The sequence below is a fragment of the Cebus imitator genome, unplaced genomic scaffold (assembly GCF_001604975.1).
Source record: "Cebus imitator isolate Cc_AM_T3 unplaced genomic scaffold, Cebus_imitator-1.0 Scaffold117, whole genome shotgun sequence".
Lineage (NCBI taxonomy): Eukaryota > Metazoa > Chordata > Mammalia > Primates > Cebidae > Cebus > Cebus imitator.
This window is the reverse complement of record NW_016107432.1, coordinates 658,846-680,041: the sequence shown is the minus strand read 5'-3', so window position 1 is coordinate 680,041 and position 21,196 is coordinate 658,846. Positions and strand designations below refer to the sequence as shown.

At 40.3% G+C, this 21,196-nt stretch overlaps 1 protein-coding gene across 1 annotated transcript in view; it reads left to right on the top strand.

Annotated features, from left to right (window-relative positions):
• CUNH6orf163 (chromosome unknown C6orf163 homolog) overlaps window positions 1-20,814 on the top strand; it is a 26,500-nt gene extending 5,686 nt beyond the window's left edge. Inside the window, exons 2-5 of the mRNA XM_017538914.2 lie at window positions 3,407-3,501; window positions 4,955-5,062; window positions 11,001-11,203; window positions 19,986-20,814. Of these exons, the coding sequence (XP_017394403.1) occupies window positions 3,407-3,501; window positions 4,955-5,062; window positions 11,001-11,203; window positions 19,986-20,421 (842 nt within the window). The 3' untranslated portion in view covers window positions 20,422-20,814. The remainder of the gene's footprint in view (window positions 1-3,406; window positions 3,502-4,954; window positions 5,063-11,000; window positions 11,204-19,985) is intronic.
• The last annotated feature ends 382 nt before the right edge of the window (window positions 20,815-21,196 follow it).

Genomic DNA, 21,196 nt, shown 5'->3' with positions numbered 1-21,196 from the left:
GTTTTTATGGTGTTAGGTCTTATGTTTAAGTCTTTAATCCATCTGGAGTTAATTTTAGTGTAAGGCATCAGGAAGGGGTCCAGTTTCTGCCTTCTGCACATGGCTAGCCAGTTTTCCCAACACCATTTATTAAACAGGGAATCCTTTCCCCATTGCTTGTTTTTGTCTGGTTTGTCAAAGATCAGACTGTTGTAGACATGTTGTGCTGCCTCTGAGACCTCTGTTCTGTTCCATTGGTCTATATCTCTGTTTTGGTACCGGTACCATGCTGTTTTGATTACTGTAGCCTTGTAGTATAGTTTGAAGTCCGGTAGTGTGATGCCTCCTGCTTTGTTCTTTTTGCTTAGAATTGACTTGGCTATGCGGACTCTCTTTTGGTTCCATATGAAGTTTAAGGTGTTTTTTTCCAGTTCTGTGAAGAAGGTCATTGGTAGCTTGATGGGGATAGCATTGAATCTGAAAATTTCTTTGACCCACTGGATTTAATACTAATCTAACACAGAGCCACTAAATTAGGACCTCTACAGTCAGGACTAAGCGTGTGTATTTTTTCCTTCACATTTAAATAACCTTTTTTATTTTGAGATAGTTTAAGTCTCACAAGTTGTAAAATAGATCAGAGTTCCCTTGTACCCTTCATCTAGCTTCCATTGATATCTGACATAATCCTGGTACTTTGTCAAAGCCAGGACATTGGCATTGAAACATACTATTAATTCAGGTACAGACCTTATGTATACTTTTCCCCCCTTGGCATAGAGTTTTATTAATTGTATCACATGTATATATTAATGTAACAACCATCACAATCACAACATGGAGCTGTTCTGTCGCCTCAAAGGAACTCCCCCATGTTACCCCTTAATTGTCACTCTCTTTTCCCCAGACTTGAACCCCTGGCAACCACTAATCTGTCCTCCATCACCATAATGTTATCACTGTGAGAATGCTATCTAAACAGAATCATACATTATATAACCCATTGAAATTGGCTTTTTTCACTCAGCATAATGCCCTTGAGATTCATCCAAGTTGCTTATTAATAGTTTGTTCCTTTTACAGTATGTACATTTTTTAAAAAAAGCTTTGCAGGGATCCTGTTGTACAATCAGGGTTGAGAACAACTAATATAAAGTAATGGGATTTAAACATTAAAGAGGATAGTGGTAGCCTACACTTGTATCACATTTTTATGAAGTTCAACACGTTGATGGTCGATGCTTAGTCACATTTCACCCTAGAAAATCTTTTCTGATTATTTCTACATGATGTTGGGCTTTTGTGGTATGTGTCCGTCTCTACCATAATATTTGCTGCCTTGTGTTTTTAAGATTCACTGATGAAGTAGTAGCAAAGACTCTATGCCACCAAACATATACTTTTAATTGCTACTGACAGAAACATAACTTAGAATAGACTACATAAAATGGAATTTCTTGACCCTTTTAAGTGAGAAACCCAAGGGGGATCTGGCATCAAAGCTTTCAATCTGTCTAACTCCTTTAGTAAGTTGGCTTAATGGTTTACTGCTGCAGCTAGACTTACTCCAGCAGCTGGGAAAGGAGGAATATGGATCCAGAGAGCTCAAAAAATCTATTACCAGGGACAGTGAGGGGTGGGGAGATGAAGAGAGATAACATGGGGAGAAATGCCAGTTATAGATAATGGGGAGGAAGGCAGCAAATCACACTGCCATGTGTGTGGTAGTGGGCAAACACACTATGCAACAGTCTTACATGTTCTTCACATGTACCCCCAAACCTAAAATGCAATTTAAAAAAAATCTATTACCATCAGCTTAGAAATCCTAGAGGAAGGCCAGGCATAGTGGCTCATGCTATATACAATTCAAGCCCTTTGGGAGGCCGAGGTGGGCTTATCACTTGAGGTCAAGAGTTCAAGACCAGCCTGCCCAACATGGTGAAAGCCCATTTCTACTAAAAATAGAAAAATTAGCCAGGCATAGTTAATCCCATGCCTGTAATCCCAGCTACTCGGGAGGCTAAGTCAGGAGAATTACTTGAACCTGGGAGGCGGAGGTTGCAGTGAGCCGAGATGGCAACACTGCACTGCAGCCTGGATGACAAAACAAGACTCCCTCTCAAAAAGAAAAAAGGAAAAGAAATCCTAGTGGGAAAAGACCTGTGTTCTCCTTATATCTTATATAAAATCCTTGGCAAGAGCCTAGTTAACAGTCTTGAGCATTTGCCCAATCCTGGTTAATTATTGTGACCTGGAGAAGAGGGTAAAAAGGGCCAAGAAGGTTGCTATGATTGGCAGTCCCACCAGAACTACCTGAGGTTAGGGAGGGAGGTTCTTGACAGAAATGGATCCTGTTATCCAGAGAGAGAAGAGACATTGGGCAAACACACATGTCCACAAATGTCTTTTCTTTGCTTATTGCCAAACTAGACCCCATCAGAGATACACGACAGTACAAGATGTGCTTCATAATTTTAGGATATGGAGCATCAAGACCTAATCACATGAAAAGTTAATAATTCAACACACTTAGCATGTGAGAAATGAGTGGAATAAAGAATAAGGACTGTAAGAGTTTGGGTCAGAGAAAGATATCACTGTGTGTGATTTCAGCATCCAGAGGGTTTGTCATTCCTGTAACAGTTAATGAGCCACCTCAGACAACCCATTCTGGCAGGAGAAGATGGAAAGACCCTGTGCCCAGCTCAGAGAGCTCAGATCTCGGCTCCAGGTCCAGCTCTGCCTCTGGCTGATATTGTGTGGTCCTCTAACCTCTCTAGACTTTCATTACCTTGTCTGAGTAGAGAGGATATTACTATGGGAATATTATTTGGAAATCAAATTAGATCATTGGCAGAAAAATAATAAGCTTCTACCCCTTAGCTCACTCCATACTGAAGCAGTTAAACTCAAAAAGAACCACACACTAAAGAAAGGTATGTAATGTTGAAGACATTTCACTTCCCCTCTTCTGATGCTAGCCCTAGCACCCAGATAGGAGCAGGGAGAGAGACCTGTATAATGTGCTAAGACCTCTTGAATATTCACTCATCATTCTAGTTTGGTTGTACAAACTAGTTAATTTTCAATCAACTTAAAAACCTGATTTACCAACATCCCAGTAAGACATGTTGCTTTGTGCTTTCCGCAGGGCATTTATTTCACCTCCTTAGTTATCTGCTGTGTGAACTCTGTGTGATGAGATGAATGACCAACTCTATTCAGGCCTGACAGTGCTGCGAATTCCCTCCTAATCAGTTAGATAAAAACTTACCCTTTCAATGGGTATCTTTGAAATATTTATACTGGCATCTCCTATAAAGATGTATCTCCTAAACAGCCCTCATAAATGGCTAGATAATAGTGGAAAGGAAAGCCAGGAAGCAGTCAGTGGAAGTTTGTGACCGTTTCTCTTCAAACACAGATATTGGGGCAAATATTCTGGAAAAAGAAGAACAGTTTCAAGAAGATATACTCAGAGAATGCATTGCAAAAGCAGAAGCTGAAGTATGGGCTCAGGTAAAATGAGTTAGACATGAACCTAAAGTCCATCTTTACACTTCTTTCACATTCTGGATTTGTCTGAAACGGTCATATAGTGTATTAGTGTCAGACCTGACTGAATCCTGGCTAGCCGTGGAACCGTGGGCAAGTTCTACAACCTCTGTAGTCTTGGTTGCTTCATTATATAAGAGTAATAATAGTACTCTTTCTATGGGATAGTTGGGAGGGTTCAATGAAATAATGTGCCTGGCACACAGTAGGTGCTTAGTAAGAAGCCGGCATCATCAGGCGCTTCCTTCCTTCTCAACTGCACTCTGTATGAAGGACTCCTGCTCCCTTTATTCTCATTTGAATGAAACCAAAACTAAAAGAAAAAAGAACTAAGAAGACTTCTTGTCAATAGTTGTTTCTTATGGCCTAACATTTAATATATAGACCATCCATTTGTGGAGCATGTAATACCCCTGTTTTTTCAAATACTTCATTGTGGCCTACTCCTCTTTTCCTCCCCTCTCTCAAATCCTTGACAACTTGTCCATACAACTGCTGAGTACTGTAAGGGCAGTCTGAATATCAGGGCTCAACAGTGGTATCCAAGGCATCAAACTGAAGCAAAGCTTCAATCCTGCAGCCCCACTTCTTCCAATCATAGAATCACATCAATAATTCCTAAGGAGAATTACAGCTCCTTGAAAGCAGAACAAGCCACAGTGCTTAGAACAATGTTTCTCAGTTTCTTTATAAAATAGACATTATAGCAAATAGCATTGTCCAGTATTAATGCCAGCAAAAGCTTACTATGAAAATATTTTGAACATACATAATACTGTACTTTTGCATACCCCAGATTTTGATTTATCTCAAAATCTTTGTGGTCATCTATTTTTATTAGTGGTAAAATTCAAACTGATTGTGAACCATCAATTATACACCCTAATACAAGGTGATGCTTTTGTGAGTAGTCTACAATTTGAATGTAAGTTGATCTAGTGTTCTGTGTACTCTCTTCAAATAAAGTTCTTTCTGAAGACCTGATGCGGGGGACCTGGATGGTACTCTGCCTCTTTACTCAGCTCCTTCTAGCTTTGTGCATCTTTTCACTTTACTGTGTTTTCCAGATTTTCCACAATGCACATAATGTTACTTTGAGAGCCAGTCAAGCAAGAAATAAAGTGCCAAAGAGAAAAGGCAACCCAGCGGTCTACATACAGTAAAACTGACTTGCCTTTAGTGATTCCAGAAACAGCAAAGCTAGCCATGGATTGGGATGCGTTAGAGCATCTCTGACTAAGGCAGACAGTTTGCTGTGAGACATCTGAGATGGGAATGGAGCAAGAAATTGGGGATTCCATGGTGGTTGCTAATTTTCAATCAACTTAAAAACCTGATTTACCAACATCCCAGTAAGACATGTTGCTTTGTGCTTATTCTGATATATTAATAGATAATTGGACTCTTTCTTTCAAAGGCTAATGAACTTCAAAAACAAGCAGTGGAGAAAGCACTTGAAGAAGCAAATGAAAGACACAAAATTGAAATTCAGATTTTGAAAGAGGAACATCAAAAAGATTTACAGGTTTTTATAGTGGCTTATTTTTGTCTTTTAAAAGTACTTACATTAGTAAAAAGAAAAAAAATTGGCAAGGGAATGAGAAAATAATAATAAGTAAAATCTAGATTGGTGTTTCATGGCCATTAGCTGGGAACCCTGGGAGGTTCTCACAAGAGATGCTGAGCTCTCTGGAGCACTGATGAATCAGTGAAGAAGAACCCCTAGCTTACTTCCCAAGGGAAGCTTTGCCTGACCAGCCTTGCCTTGCCACCTACATACTGTCCATGACACCCTGATCTTTTTCATAGCAGTCTTCACTGTTGTAATTAAATAAATGACTGTGCGGTTAGTTGTTGAATGTCTGACTCCCCTGCATGACTGCAGCTTTCAGCAGGGGTGTCTGTCTCATCACTGGACTAGCCCTGGTAGCCAGCACAATTCCCTGACTTAGTAGGTGCTCAAATAGTTGTTGAACAAGTGAAGTAGGCTGTTCTCCTTCTCCTGGGCACTCTGATTGCATCATTTTTTCTAAATTTTGCATTTACTACACTGCCAGGGACATCTTAGCTCTCTCAAGAATTTAAGAGAGAATCTCATCTCAAGATGTCACAAGATGAAGGATACTAACCTGTAGCCTGTTCAAGTACATGACTCTAGGTAACTTACAAACTTGCAGGTGGAGACCCTAGGATTCATTGTTAGCTAAATACCTCGATTACAAAATCTGCTCAAAGGAAAAAGATACAGAACTATTTTCACATTTTGGCCAAGGGAGGGACAGGATAGGTTAAGGTACAGGTAGGACAATACATGGGCAGAGGCTGGAGGAAAGTGACAGAGGTCCGGCTTCAGTTTGGCCTAACTTAACACTGATAAGCAGTTCAGGGACTGTGGGCCAATTTATTCATTATAGCAGCAATGAGTACCTACCATATGTTAGATCTGTACCAGGTAAGATAAAATGAACTGTCTACCAGAGAGGACTTGCTAACAGGAAGGGGAACTCCTCCCCAGGGATCCTTAAGGCTGGCAAGATGCTCCCTGCTTCACTCCAGTGGCCTACCTCAGCCAGGGTTGGCATGGTGCCTGAGGGATATTGGCTGTGATGGCCCACTGCCCATTCCTTGTTTGAGTTCAAAATGTGAACAGCATTTGTAGCATGTCTTAGGCAGCCTGCTCTTCAGCTGGTATGTAAAGTATGGCCGTACTGCCATAGTGGCAATTAAGGTATTAAAATACTTCTCTGTCAGTTGATAAATAGTCACCCGCTTGAGCGCTCTATCACCATGGTCACCCTAGTTGCTTCCCGCACAGTATCCTGGACCTCTCCCAATCCAGCAACTTAAAAGGATAACTCATGGCTTGGCAAGGGGCTCTAGTTCCCTGCTATAATGCTGCAGCCGAAGTCCATTCAGATAGGTGGGCCCTACTGTGCTGATTGATACACATTTTGAATGTCCTTCCTGGCATTAGGTTGTAAAGACATAAGATGTGATACCTGTTTCAAGGTTCACATGCTAGTCTTTCTTTGAATAATGTACCCCACATAGCCTTTGAGGGGAGTTGATGTACCTAGTGCTTCAGTAGAAGTCCTAAGAAAATTTAAAGGTAAAAATAGTTAAAGGGAGAGGGACCTTTCTGAAATATTTGTCCAGGGGTTGGGTATTTACATTTATACCATCATTTCAGATATTTTTTAATTTATGAAGGAATGACTTCTAAGAGTAGTATGTAGGGTTATTTCAACATGTTATGTCTATAAGATACCAAGACATAGACATCAGTATTACTTCTCAGGGCCTGTCTGTGAACCACCTGCATCAGAATCTATTCACTTGGGAGCCTGACACAGATTCCTGGGCCTCACTCTGACCTACAGACTCCATCACCAGCCCAAGTGATTCTCACACATCTTAAAGTTTGAGATTACCAATATATAGCAGAAAACCAAGTTTCTCTAGAACTAAATATTAAATTCTGATGTGTCGAGACCACCATGTATTTCTCTTACATGATGTTAAGAGTTTGGTATGTCTCAAATTCATGCCATTAAATAAGATTTTTAGATCTTATCTGATGGATAGGTAGTCTCTTGAAAAGGTGTTTATATTATTGAAAGACAATAATATCAAGATGAAACCTAAGGAAAAAGTAAAAGCTAGAGTAGAAAATATAATAAAGTCACAAATAAATTTAAAACTTAAAAATGTATATATGCCATGATGTCCTATGCAATTATCACTGATTCGGCTTTCTGGCAGCTAATGCAAAGAGAGAAATATTGTGACTTATCATGTCTAATTTGTACCGACAAATCAGGCACTTGAGAGGCTTAGATATTCCTAGTCATGAAACCTCAGAGAAACATCTGAGGGAGACATTGTGTAAAATGCCTGTCAAACATCTGTACAGTTAACATGATGGAGGCCATGAAGCTGTTTTTTATAATATCTCAAAATACAGGCTGACTCACTCGAGATGGATTTCAGTAAAAACCAATTTAATTGAGAGACCTTACATTGAATAAAAACACTGACAAACAGCAAGTTATTTAATTATTTTTGGAGCTTTAAATATGTATTCCACATGCTATGTGAGGGAGCAGACTGATTTTGATTTTATTACTACATAAAAGAGGGACTGAGTTTAATTATCTGAATTGCTAGTTAGTAATTAGAAATCAAATAGTTTCTAATTATCTGAATACCTACTTCAGAACCCAGCCAAAGTGAAGGGCAGAATGTCATTTTTAAATTCTATGATTCAGTAATTTATTGTACATTTAAAAATGACTGAAAGAGTATAATTGGATTGTTTGTAACACAAAGGGTAAATGCTTGAGGTGAGGGATATTCTATTTACCTTCATGTGATTATTACACATTGTTTGCCTATATCAAAATATGCATCCTCAAAAATTGAAAATTAAAAAAAAAAATCACTTAGCACCAAAAAAGCTCAGGCATACAACAGTCTTACACCACCTTATTGACATTGGCTTTTTTTCCTTCTATTTGCAGTGTTCTAAATACATTTCGTTCTGAAAAAAAAAATGATTGATTCAAATAGGAATATATTATGGTAGTACTTCACCTGTCTTAAGCTCAACCACCCAGCAGCCTCAATTACTGATAATATACTTGAAAACCCAGAAGTAAGTTAAAATATCCTCTAAAAAGTTAAAGTACTCTGACTACAAGAGAATAGCTCAGGCTTATTACACATAGCAAAACCTCTTCAACCAACTCAGATGTCATTGTGCTTGACAACCTCAGCCCAACAGACTTAGATGCTTTATTTTTCTTTTCTTTTGAAGTGGAGTCTCTGTAGCCCAGGCTGTAGTGCAGCGTTATGATCTTAGCTCATTGCAACCTCCACATCCTGAGTTCAAGTGATTCTCCTGCCTCAGCCTCCCAAGTAGCCGGGTGTGGTGGTGCACAATTGGAATTACAAGTGTGCACCACCACACACAGCTAATTTTGAATTTTTAGTAGAGATGGGGTTTTACCATGTTGGCCTGGCAGCCAGACTGGTCTCGAACTCCTGGCCTCAAAGAATTTGCCCTCCTCGACCTCCCAAAGTGCTGGGATTATAGGCGTGAGCCACTGCACACGGCAGGAGTTGCTTGTTTTTCAAATTGGAACTAGCTTCAATACTGGAAAGTAAAAGTAACAAAAAGGGGCTCACTGACAGCAGCTACAGCAGTGTCCTCAGCCTGATGGCAAGTAATTTTCGTGTTCTTTGAAGAAAAGAAAAATTTGATTTGGTACCTATAAAGAGCAAAGATTAAATTTTAAAAAAGCAATCTGGGGTCATTTCTGACAGATATGAGTGGCTCTATGAACTTTAACAGTTATTAAATGCCACATGAAGTTTTTGGCCCAGTACAATCAATCATTCATCTTTGTCTACCAAGCCCGGATCATCAAGAAAGTATTAGATTGTTTCATAATGTTCTTTCTATGGTATTAAAGGCATTTAGAAACATTTCCATTCAAAATATTTTTTTATCAAAAAATTTTAGGGATTTAAAAGACAAAGCCTTCGCAGTATAGGAAACCCAGCTAGCATTTCTAAATGGCCAATATTTTCCTTAAAGTATTTTCTAAATACATGAACTGAGACCACTCTGGAGAGGTCCTTAAAGTTGCTTTCTGTTGTGTTTCATTTTTTAACTTTTTACCCTTGAAGTAGCCAAAGTGAGAAGTTGAAAACTCTTGAAAAAAAGAGAAAGGTCTGTCTTCACATATATTTTAATTGTTGAAATCATCTTCTAAGAAGCTAAACCAATTTCAGTTTCCCTTGTAATTTAGAGTTCTCTTGACTTTCTCTCAGCTTCAGCTGAAGATTCTCTCTGGACATTGTAAATGGAGCTGGCTCTCTCAGGGGCTCCCATAGAAATGGTGCTGAAGGGAATTGAGCAATCTTTAGCCAGGAGAACTCTTACTGGTTTTATTCCTTTCCATTCTGGGTAAGATTACATTAAAAAAAAGGGGGGGGGATTCTGCAGCTATTGAAAAAGAAACGAAACCCACTGTACTGTATTTTACAAGACTGTATAATTGATGAATCTCTTGAAAGAGTCCAGCATCACAGCCAGGAATGAAGTGAGAAACTGGCAGTCAGCAATCCTGTCTTCTATCCCTAGTTCGTTCATTGATGTGCTATGTGAAATAACATAATTTCTCTATGTTCTTTTGATGTCTTCCCAAATAGAGATAGACATTTACCTTTGGGCCCGGCATGGTGGCTTATGACTGTAATTCCAGCACTTTGGGAAGTCAAGGTGGGGAGATCACTTGAGCCTAGAAATTCAAGACAAGTCTGGGCAACATGGGGAAACCCTATTTCTACAAAAAAATACAAAAGCCAGGCATAGGTGACAAGTGTCTATAGTCTCAGCTACATGGGTGGTTGAGGTGGGAGGATCACCTGAGCCTGGGAGGTCGAGGCTAAAGTGAGCTGTGGTCATGCCATTGCACCCCAGCCTGGGCAACAGAGCGAGAACCTTCCTCAGAAAAAAAAAAAAAAAAAAATTACCTTTAAATGAAAAGTTTTTTAAACACTTGGACAGAATGAATTGCTCCTCCTCTTTATAATGTTATATTTCTACATATTGTTATATTTCTGTAACATGTATTACACAATTAGGTCATGGGCCTCCTCCACTAGACAGTGATTCCCCTGAGGACCAAGATCCCCACCTTCTCGTGTTTGTAGCATCTGGGCCGCAGAGTGCCAGGCACACTGTGGAGTTAGCAGGCATTTCCAAAATGGTGACAGGGCTTTCCTTGAGCACAGTTTGTGAGTCTGTTTTCCACAGGTCTTGGTTTGACTAGTGCTTCCTCTCTTTGTTTGATTGAAGGCCCTACTCAGGGCCTCCTTCCTGGAGCATTGGAGCACTTAGTCCTGTCCTTTCTGTGAGGGAGAAAGAGCGCCTCAACACTAATAAGCTGGAGTGCTGAAACAGTGTGGGGACAGGTGGGCAGATTCCTGTGACTGTAACATCGTGCACTTGTTTTCCGCCTGAACCTCAGGTTCCTCCTAACCAGAGACACTCTGGAGGCATGATAATTATTTCTGCCATTTTCCAGGTCTGGCTTACTAAAGCAGAATTACATTATGTAATTATGTCTAATGATAATATGATACTAGAATATTTGGACAATCAAGGAAAAAAAGACCTTTAACCCTACCCCTCTAACCCAACTATTTTCTTTTCCATATTCCCTTTCAATATTATCTATATAGATATTTGTGCTACATTGTTTGTACATTTTTTGTTTCACCTAACATCATATAAACAAAAGTTTTCCATATCATACACACTCTTGTTTTAAATCCTCAGTGTTAACAGGTACACTTGCCAGCAGGTAGATAAAACTGTGGTTTAAATAGCCTCTTAATGTGCTGTTTTAAACATCAAACCTGTAATAGCTAAACCTAGTTTGCTATTGTTTCAGGAAATAACAGCCAAAACTAAGATAGAGATGTATCAAAACATGGATGACGAAATGGAGAGAGAGCACTTGGCTGCGGAACAGCGCATGGTCCACAGAATCCAAAGGATTATGATGGAATGCCACAGAGAGAAAGTTGAAGCTGTGGAGAAAGCCAGGGCTGAAGAAAGACTCATCGCCCAGGAAGCAATCCAGGCCCAGAAAAGGTATTCCAGAGAACCCATTTGCAAATTAGTGTCTTCCTTTATCAAAATCAATCTGGAGAAACAGATAAGTTTATGATACATAGGTGGATATTGCCCAGTTTTTGTGTTTTTACATTTTTATTATGGAAAATACCAAATAGAGGGAACAATTTATATTGTAGAGTATGTGTGTGGCTTAGGCTGAGGTGGGTGGATCACCTGAGGTCAGGAGTTCGAAACCAGCCTAGCCAACATGGCAAAACCTTGTCTCTACCAAAACTACAAAAATTAGCCAAGTGTGGCGGGCACCTGTAATCCCAGCTACTCAGGAGACTGAGGCAGGAGAATAGCTTGAACCCAGGAGGCGGAGGTTGCAATGAGCCAAGATCGTGCCACTGTACTCCAGCCTAGGTGACAAGAGCAAGACTCCATCTCAAAAAATAATAAATAATAATAATAACAATAACATAAATACTCAAAAAGCTACCATCTAGCTTAAGGGATTGAAAATTGCCAACATTTCTGAAGCTCTCTTGTGTTCTTCCTCAATCATATCTTCTTTTCTCCCCCTTGAAAGATAGCTACTCTCTAAGTAGGGTATTTTTCATTCTGTGTCACCAGTTTTAAGAAGCCAAGGAGAGGAATCAAGAAACAGTTTCCCATAAACAGGTCATTAAAATCAATTTTCACATTCTCTAGCCTAGATCATACACTATTCTGTTTTTGTTACTTTTTGGTCTTTTTCTTATTATGCAAGTAATATATGTTGCAAAAGAAGTTGACGTTAAGGAAACATATAGAGCAAAAATTGCAAGTCCTAATCCACTGCTTCCCCTATACCCTCCCTGCCTCCCAGAGACAGTTATTTTAAACAATAGGATCTGTATCTTTCCATGCCCTTTTGATGTTTTTACAGCCATATGTATGTGCATAAACACAGATCATTTTTACACAAATCAGGTCATACGTAGATATATTTTAAAAGAACCAAGATACCTATTTCTATGTATGTAATGATTCTTTACTGGAACAGGACAATAGTTAGGAGCCCAGGGATTGTCAGGTGCAAGAGAAAAACCATAATTTCCAGATTTTTTACCAGGTCATTTACCTACCCAAGATCACTGATTTGTAGCAGCAGAGATGGGACTGAGACCTCCCTATTTGGCCTTCTAGTCTGTGACTGGTCCCTTTTGCTTTGCTGCTTGAGTTAACAAATGAAGCCATTTCTATATAATTAATGGGTCAAATCTTTTTCATTAGAACTCTTCAGAATAGGGTCACAGGTAAGATCCTAGAGGAAGTACAAATAAATGAGAATGAGAGCTGCCTCTGTGACAGTTTAACTGGTACCTCTTTTCCTGCATAGACTACAGGTCATTGTGGAGGTAGAAGAGGAAGATCAGAGAGGGGATACCAGGAGGGGGTTAGGGAATGAGTTGTGACCCAATGCACTGGAAGGTGGACCTTCTTTTCCTTTCTCTCCTGCCAGCCATCTGCCGGAGCTCTGCCCCACCTCTCTCTCTTGCTAGATTGTTTTTGCGTCCCATCTAGCCCTTTCCTCTGTGAGATTTGATGGAAGGTTTTCAATGTCTGCCTTTTATTGAATCCGTAGACTAAGATTAATGAAATGCCATGTGTAGTGTTCAAATATATCCAGCTGGAATGCCCATTTTGCCTATTTATGTTTCCCAAGTGCCTGGAAGAAAGTCTGGCACATGGTAGGCATTCTTGAAATATTTATTGAATAAATGATTTAAATTTGTTCCAATTAGTTGAACCCACTCTTCACACACCAGATCGTATATCTAGACACTTCCAGATTCCTCTGTTCTTTAGAGAATTTGCAGAAACTAATACATGGAGAGAGACCAGTGTTGAGAATTCTATGCAGATCTTTTGTTTTACTATAAACTTTCATGAAGACTTAAGGATTCATAACACTTAAATATTATGAGAAATTTGTTAACTACATAGAAAACTTTTTTTGTGGATTGAGATGATTAGATTCTAAACAGATTGCCCAAGAGACAGTGGACTCTTAAAAAAAAAAAAAAAAATCTCTGTTTGTAAAGGTTCTAATTGTTTTCTAGCCCAAGGCAAGGCATGAATGAAGTGACCACTTAGGAATTTTTGTGGTCATGGCTGTAATTCTTAGTGACAGCTGCCCTTATTCAATACCCAGCACATGCAAGGCCTTTTGTATACTTCTCCTTGTATCTGCATAGCTTTTCCTAGGAGACTCTATCATCCTACATATCTTCAGGCTAAGACCCTGGAGGGTTAAGGCCTTAAAGGGAAACTAAGCAAACTGCCAACGGTCACAGAGGAAGGAGGTGACAGGGCCTGATTTGAACCCTGGCCTTTATGACACCAAAGCTTGTGACCCTCCATTAAGCTGCCTACTCTGCAGGTAGAGAAGATATGTGAGTTTTCTAGAGGGTTTGTTCACTTCACTAGAGTTTATCAAGTGCCTTCTGTGGATGTGGTACAAAATAAGGGCCCTTCCTCAACATTGTGAAATCACTAAAACATGGCTGCCCCAACAAGCAAGTCTGGATGGACTGGTACAGATAGCACGTAAGTGCTGGAAGAGTTCAAAGTCCTGGAAAGGTTAAGCAGTGTGGGTGGGGTACGTACTGAAGCAGGTTTTTTGGAGGAAGTTAGTCTTGGGTTGGGCTTTAAAGAGAAAAGGTAGGAGGTCCCACTTGTGAGAGAGGCAAAAGAATGAGAACAGAATGAGCAAAGACATGGAAGGAGAAAGTGTGATGTATAATGAGGCAGAGCCAAGGGGAGGTTCAAGAGTGTTAATAACCTGGGGATACAAATGCACTGCTGAATGCTGGCATCTGGAGATGTCCCTGACCTGCCTAACTTCTGAAATGCCTGCAGCCTCCTGCCAGACCAGAGATCCAGGGGTTCCCTGTGTCCCAGGCAAAAAATCAGAATATAGGTTACTGGTAAACACAATGGTTGTACCTGACTGAAATAGTGCTACCAATACTGCAGTTCTAATGAAAAGTAGATTAGGCCGGGTGTGGTGGCTCATATTTGTAATCTCAGCATTTTGGGAGGCCAAGGCGGGTGGATCACAAGATCAAGAGATTGAGACCATCCTGGTTAACACGATGAAACCCTGTCTCTACTAAAAATATAAAAATTAGCTGAGAGTGGTTGTAGGTGCCTGCAATCCCAGCAACTTGGGAGGCTGAGGCAGGAGAATCACTTGAACCTGGGAGGCAGAGCTTGCTGTGAGCCGAGATCATGCCACTGCACTCCAGCCTGGTGACAGAGTGAGACTTTGTCTCAAAGAAAAAAAGAAAGAAAGAAAGAAAGAAAAAGAAAGAAATGTAGATTAATAGCTTATTATGGACTAAACAGGCAAAAGGATCAATTGCTAGTATGGATTTTCCATGGTTTTTTTTTTTCCTATCAGCTAAGATTGAGTTATTGGATATCAGATTATGTTTTTATTTAGTAACTTGTTTTCATTCTCCAAGAGTCTGATTTATAAAATATCGGACTGAATCCTGTAAATTTGGACACATACTACAACTATTTTGAAAATAGTTACATTTCTGGCTAGTGCCACCCTGAAACATGGTGTGTATTTCAAAATTACAAATGTACAGCCTCATAGAGATGGCAGAAGAGCCTCACTGCTTACAGAAAGCGTAGACATTCACTTCGCATTGGAATGGGCATTGGGGGTTATGGAGCTGGACTTGCCATTCCTTCTGCTAGATGCCAGCCAGTCATTGGTGAGCCTCCCTGATGTTGCTGGTTGAGATAGTTGGTCCAAACACTGAACACCTCTACTTGTCATGTTCTTCCTAATGTGGATCCAGAAACTCTGGGCCTTGCCTTTTTCCTTGGCTTCTGGCCCTGCCCCTCCTCTGTACACCGTGATCCTTCAGATGTTTGAGGAGAGAGATTATGTCCAAGATTTAATTTAAAGAAAGGAAAGAAAGAAAAACCAAAAAGTACTAATTCCTAGTTCTTTCACAGTTCTTTCTCATTTGATAAGCTTTCTACGCCCTCTTTGGGAAAAAAATATCAATAGACTCATTTATGAACATTGAAAAACGTTTTATACATATCCCAAGAATTGGCTATTTTCCTATGGCAGACATTTTGCTTATGTTAAGAATCCTTTTTAAGCATGAATTCTGTTTTTTTTTGTTGTTTTTTTTTTTTTGTTCTGTTTTGTTTTGTTTTGAGAGAGTCTTGCTTTGTTGCCTAGGCTGGAGTGAAGTGGTGTGAACTCGGCTCACTGCAACCTCCGCCTCGATTTTCAAGCAATTTTCCTGCCTTGGCCTCCTGAGTACTGGAATTACAGGCACTTGCCACCATGCCCAAGTAATCTGTTTTGTTTTTAGTAGAGATGGGGCTTTGCCATGTTGGCCAGGCTGGTCTCGAACTCCTGATCTCAAGTGATCCACTTGCTTCTGCCTCCCAAAGTGCTGGGATTACAGGTGTGAACTACCGTGCCTGACCTCATGAATTCTTTTAAGCTTTTGTAATGTTCCAATTTAGCTGCTTTAAAATTTAGTGTTATTCAGTACAACATGTATTAGAGAGAACTTCATCTGTATTACCCACTTATTCATTCATCCTTTTTTTTTTTTTTTTGCCTGTTGTATCCACAGTGGGCACCACGCTAGGCAGGGGAGATATGAAAATAAATGGGCATTCCAGGTCACACCCTCAACACACTGCGCCCCATCCTACTCCTAGCCTCAATTCCACAACTTTAGAGGACTCATCAGAATGAAATTCAGAGACACTCTGGCCTCAAACTAAAGAAAATTCAAGCACTGAGGCAGGCTGAGAAAAGTTGGGGCTGGGCGCTGTGGCTTATGCTTGTAATCCCCGCATTTTGGGAGGCCGAGGTGGGAGGATCGCTTGAGTCCAGCCTGGCCAACATGGCAAAACCCTGTCTCTACAAAAAATACAAAAATTAGCTGAGTATGTTAACACGTGCCTATAGTCCCAACTACTCAGGAAGCTGAGGTGGGAGAATTGCTTGAGCCCAGGAGGCAGGGTTTGCAGAGAATCAAGATTGTGCCACTGCACTCCAGCCTAGGCGACACAGTGGGACCCTGTTTTGAACCAAAAAAAAAGAAAAAAAGAAAAAAAAAGTTTTTTTTTTTAAGTACCAGATTGTTAGCAATAAGAGATTTTGATATTAGGGTGTCTGAAAGGGACTGTCATTGAGGGTGGGAGCCGGAGTCACCTAAGATATGCAGTAATGGATCAGTTTTACCTGAGCTCCATTCTGGTAGAGGCTTCCAGTTAGCCTGTAAATGAAACCTCCCATTTGTGTGAGAGGAGAGTCAGCCCCACCTGGCAGGAGGCTCATGCCTGCTTGTGTCAGAGGACACAGGGAACGCAGCTTCGTCACCGTGACAATCTCATCAACAGCCTGAGGATGTTATAAAACATCAGACTAAATCCTAAGAATGTGTATCGATGCACACTCCCCACTCTATACACAGCTTCAGTCTATTAATGGAACCTCCATTCTCCTGTGACCTAGGTTGAATATCAGCAAGGTGGCTTTGATTCCTCTATTTGCCACATCCCCTATGTCCTAGCAGTCACAGATTCTGGCAGCTATGACTTTTTAATATTTCCTAGGCTTAGCCCTTTCTCTCCCTTTTCCCAACCCTCTCTTTTGTCATTAGTTCGGACCCTCATCATTGCACCTCAAGAATATTATGAAATGATACTAATTGGTCTCTCTAGTTCACCCCACTAAGATTCAGTTCAACCACTGAATCTTAGACTTGAATAACAAGTCTAAAATGTTATTTTCATTGTGCCACCCTCCTGACAAAAAATTTATAGTGCCCACTCATGAGATTGAAGCAGGAACTCCCCGGCTTTCTCAGTTGTGTGACATTGAAAAATAACTTATTCTTTTCTAAGCCTCGGTTTTCTCATCTGTTACAAGGGAACAATCACAGGTTCTAAGTAAAAATACGCCAGGCACAGTGGCTCACACCTGTAATCCCAGCACTTTGGGAGACCAAGGTGGGTGGATCATTTAAGGTTAGGAGTTCAAGCCTGGCCAACATAGTAAAACCCTCTCCCTACTAAAAATACAAAAATTAGCCATGTGTGGTGGTTCATGCTTGTAATCCCAGATACTTGCGAGACTGAGGTAGGAGGATCACTTGAACCTGGGAGGCGGAGGTTGCAGTGAGCCAAGATGGTGCCACTGCATTCCAGCCTGGAAGACAGAGCCAGATTCATCTCTAAATAAATAAAGTATCAGCTCCAATGTGTTTTGAAAATTAAATGAGATATTATGCATGTAAAATATTTAGCACAGTTCCTGCAACACGATAAGTACTCAATAATCATTACCCCTGTTAATAATATTGAAAATAGCTTAGTTGGTAGGAAAAGGAAGAAGAGAAATAGTATAGTGGCTGAAAAAAGATGTGATTTATTTCAAGACTAGGGAAGTCTGTCAGGTTTTGAAGTCCAGTTGAAAGACTCTGAGAAGATGAGAGAATTTCATCTTGGGGGTAGAATTTAGGACATAGGGCCAGTGGTAAATCTTGGAAAGGCTGTATTAGACTGGGAGGCAGAGGGGGAGGATTTTTATTAACAACCGTGCAATTGAGATCTTAAAACCTCAAATCTTTAGAGGTTCGCTCAAACTTTTTTTTTTTTTTTTGAGGCGGAGTCTCATTCTGTTTCCCAGGCTGGAATACAATGGCGCAATCTCAGCTAACTGCAACCTCTACCTTCCAGGTTCAAGCAGTTCTCTGCCTCAGCCTCCCAAGTAGCTGGGATAACAAGTGCCTGGCTAATTTTTGTATTTTTAGTAAAGACAAGGTTACACCATCTTGGCCAGGCTGGTCTTGAACTCCTGACCTCGCGATCCACCCACCTTGACCTCCCAAAGTGCTGGGATTATAGGCGTGAGCCACCACACCCAGCCTCAAACTGTGTTAACTGCAGAAATCCACTGGAAATGTATTACAGTGACTAAAAGCTTTTACCATGTCAAAGGCACGTGCTACAGTGCCTAGATAATTTTTGTATTTTTAGTAGAGGGAGGGTTTTGCCATGTTGGTCAGGCTGGACTCAAGTGATCCTCCTACCTCGGCCTTCCAAAGTCCTGGGGTTACAAGCATAAGCCATGGCACCCAGCCCCAACTCTTCCCAGGCTGCCTTAGTGCTTGAATTTTTGATTCTTTAGTTTGAGGTCAGAGTGTCTGTGAATTTCATTCTGATGAGTCCTCTAAGGTTGTGGAATTGAAGCCAGGAATAGGGTGGGGTGCAGTGCGTTGAGGGTGTGACCTGGACTCAGACTGCCTGAGTTGTGATATAGATTTTGCCTCTCTTACTTATTAAGCAAACTTAGGCAAATGACTTAAACTCCCTGAGCCCAGTGGCTTCTTCATAAAAAGGGCATAGTATTGGAACCACACTACAGAATTGTTTTTGAGAAGTCACTGAATTAATGTATGCATAGAATGCTCATTAACCTGCTTTGACATGGTAAGAGGTCAACATGGTTGGCTGCTATAAATTATATATAATTCCCTACATTATAGCCAGAGGTCTATTAATCATTCAGCAGTGCTTCTCAAAGTGTGCTCCATAGACCCTTCAAGGTCCCTGAGGCTCTTTAAGGAGGCAGTCCATGAGATTTAAACTATTTTCCTACTAACACTAACATGTTATTGGCCTTTTTTACTCTTAGTCTCCTATGAGTATATAATGGTGTTATCCAGGGGTTTTGCAATGTGTGATATCACAATAAATTGAAACAGTATGAAAATTCAGCTTTTTACTATTAAGCCATATATTAAAGTGTTTTACAAAAAAAAATTTTTTTAATTAGGCTGGGTACAGTGGCTCATACCTGTAATGCCAGCATGTTGGGAAGCAGAAGCAGGCAGATCACTTGAGGTCAGGAGTTCAAGACCAGCCTGGCCAACATGGTGAAATCCCATCTCTACTAAAAAAATACAAAAATTAGCCAGGTATAGTGGTGCACACCTGTAATCCTAGCTACTCTGGAGGCTGAAGCGTAAGAATCACTTGAACCTGGGAGGTGGAGGTTGCAGTGAGCCAAGATCAGGCCACTGTACTCTAGCCTGGGTGACAGAGCAAGACACTGTCTCAAAAAATAAGCTAAATGATACCATTTTTCTCATGAAATAGTTCATTGTTTTGGAAAATATTTTTCATAAGAGATATTTATATTGAGTAATAGATTTCTTGTTTTACATAATATTTTTAAAATGTCTCCCTTTTCATTTCTATAACTGTTAATGTCAATAGATATAACTCATATAAACAAAAGCTCTTGGGCTTCCTCAATAATTTTGAGAGTGTAAAGAGCTCCTGAGACCAAAAAGTTTAGGTGACTGTTATAGAGTATTGCTCAGATAAAATCAAGATTAAAGCTAAATCTATCCTGTGAGTATAAAGTTTTTTCATCTCTGGCTAACGGTCAGCAGCTGGATTAATATAAAGACATTCTTGGCCAGGCACGGTGGCTCATGCTTGTAATCCCAGCATTTTGGGAGGCTGAGGCGGGTGGATCACGAGGTCAGGAGTTCGAGACTCACATAGGAAGTACATAGGAAGCCTCCCTGCTCTGAAAACGTGTTTTGTTAACAACTAAACAGCTGATGCAGTCTAAAAGCTCATCTGTATCAGCCTGTCTCAGGCTGGTGGCTTGTCTCAACAATTATTCATCTGTGTTTAAAGATGAAATTACTTTGGTTTTAGTGGCTAATCCATCTAACTTATAAATCCATATTATCTTTTGTAGCAAAGTCGTGGAGGAAATTGTGAATACTGGTATCACAGCTATTAAGGATGAGAAGACCAGTGTGGCCCGACTGATGAGGGAAAAAGAACATGAAATGAATGTCTTCTATGGCATAGCTCAGAGGCAGAGACAAGAAGAGGTACAGGAAGTGCTTCAAGAAGCAGAGAAAACACATCAGGCCACTCTTGACAATGTGATGGATAAACTGGCTAACACCCAGGGGGAGCTGCTGTCCATAGCAAAGCAGCTGGGAATCATGACAAATTGGAAAGATTTCCTGGAGGAGGAATTACAGGAAACCAGGATGGCATTTCAAAAATACATCAATTATACTTTTCCTAAGCTTTCACCAGGACATGCAGATTTTATTCTGCCAGAAAGAAAGAAAACACCTTCTAATCTTGTTATTAAGGAGGAGGAAACAACTCTCAATTAGAAGTCTTCGATTGAAATTTAACTACAGAAGACCTCATTCCAGACTAAATAAATTTACTCAAAAACCATTCATTGATTCCCCAGCCTTGTGCAGGGTACTGTTGGGCTGTAAGAATTTTCATGGAAAACCAAAATATTAAAAAGCACATTCCAGGTTATATGAGCCAAGTCTGAAAAGAAAAAGCAGTAAGAGGGAGCAAACTGATTAAGAGGGGAAAGATTTCTTGGATAAACCCTAAACAGACTTCTGTATTTGTCTTTATTCATTTCTACATCAGATATATAATTAATTATTTCACTATGTATTGCCATAGAAAACAATTAAAGGGATGTGTTCTCAGGTTGTTCCTGTTCTGGGCAGGTGTGCTAAGTTCCAGTAAAGAGATTATCATTTGGTGAATGCAGGAGCATGGTGAATTTAAAATAACAATTTCTCTCAAATTCAGTAGGATACAATTTAAATTCTAGGACTCCCATATAAAGTAATTCAGGAAGGACTTGCTACCCACACAACAGGTGGGGTCGGTTGCTTGGTGGGTGTTAATCCAATGACCAAAATTAAGGAAGGTTTACCAAGGGGATTTTATTACTTGTAAGGAGTAAGGAGAACACCAGGGATAGTCCCCAAAGCAGTGTCTCCCTGAGCTGGGGGCTGGTCAGGTTTTCCAAACATTGTGTAATGAGGCATGATCTGATTGGATCTTGCAATGAGGTGACGTCAGGAGGCAGGATCTAACTGGATGCTGCCATGGGGTGATGCCAGGGCTCAGTCCAGT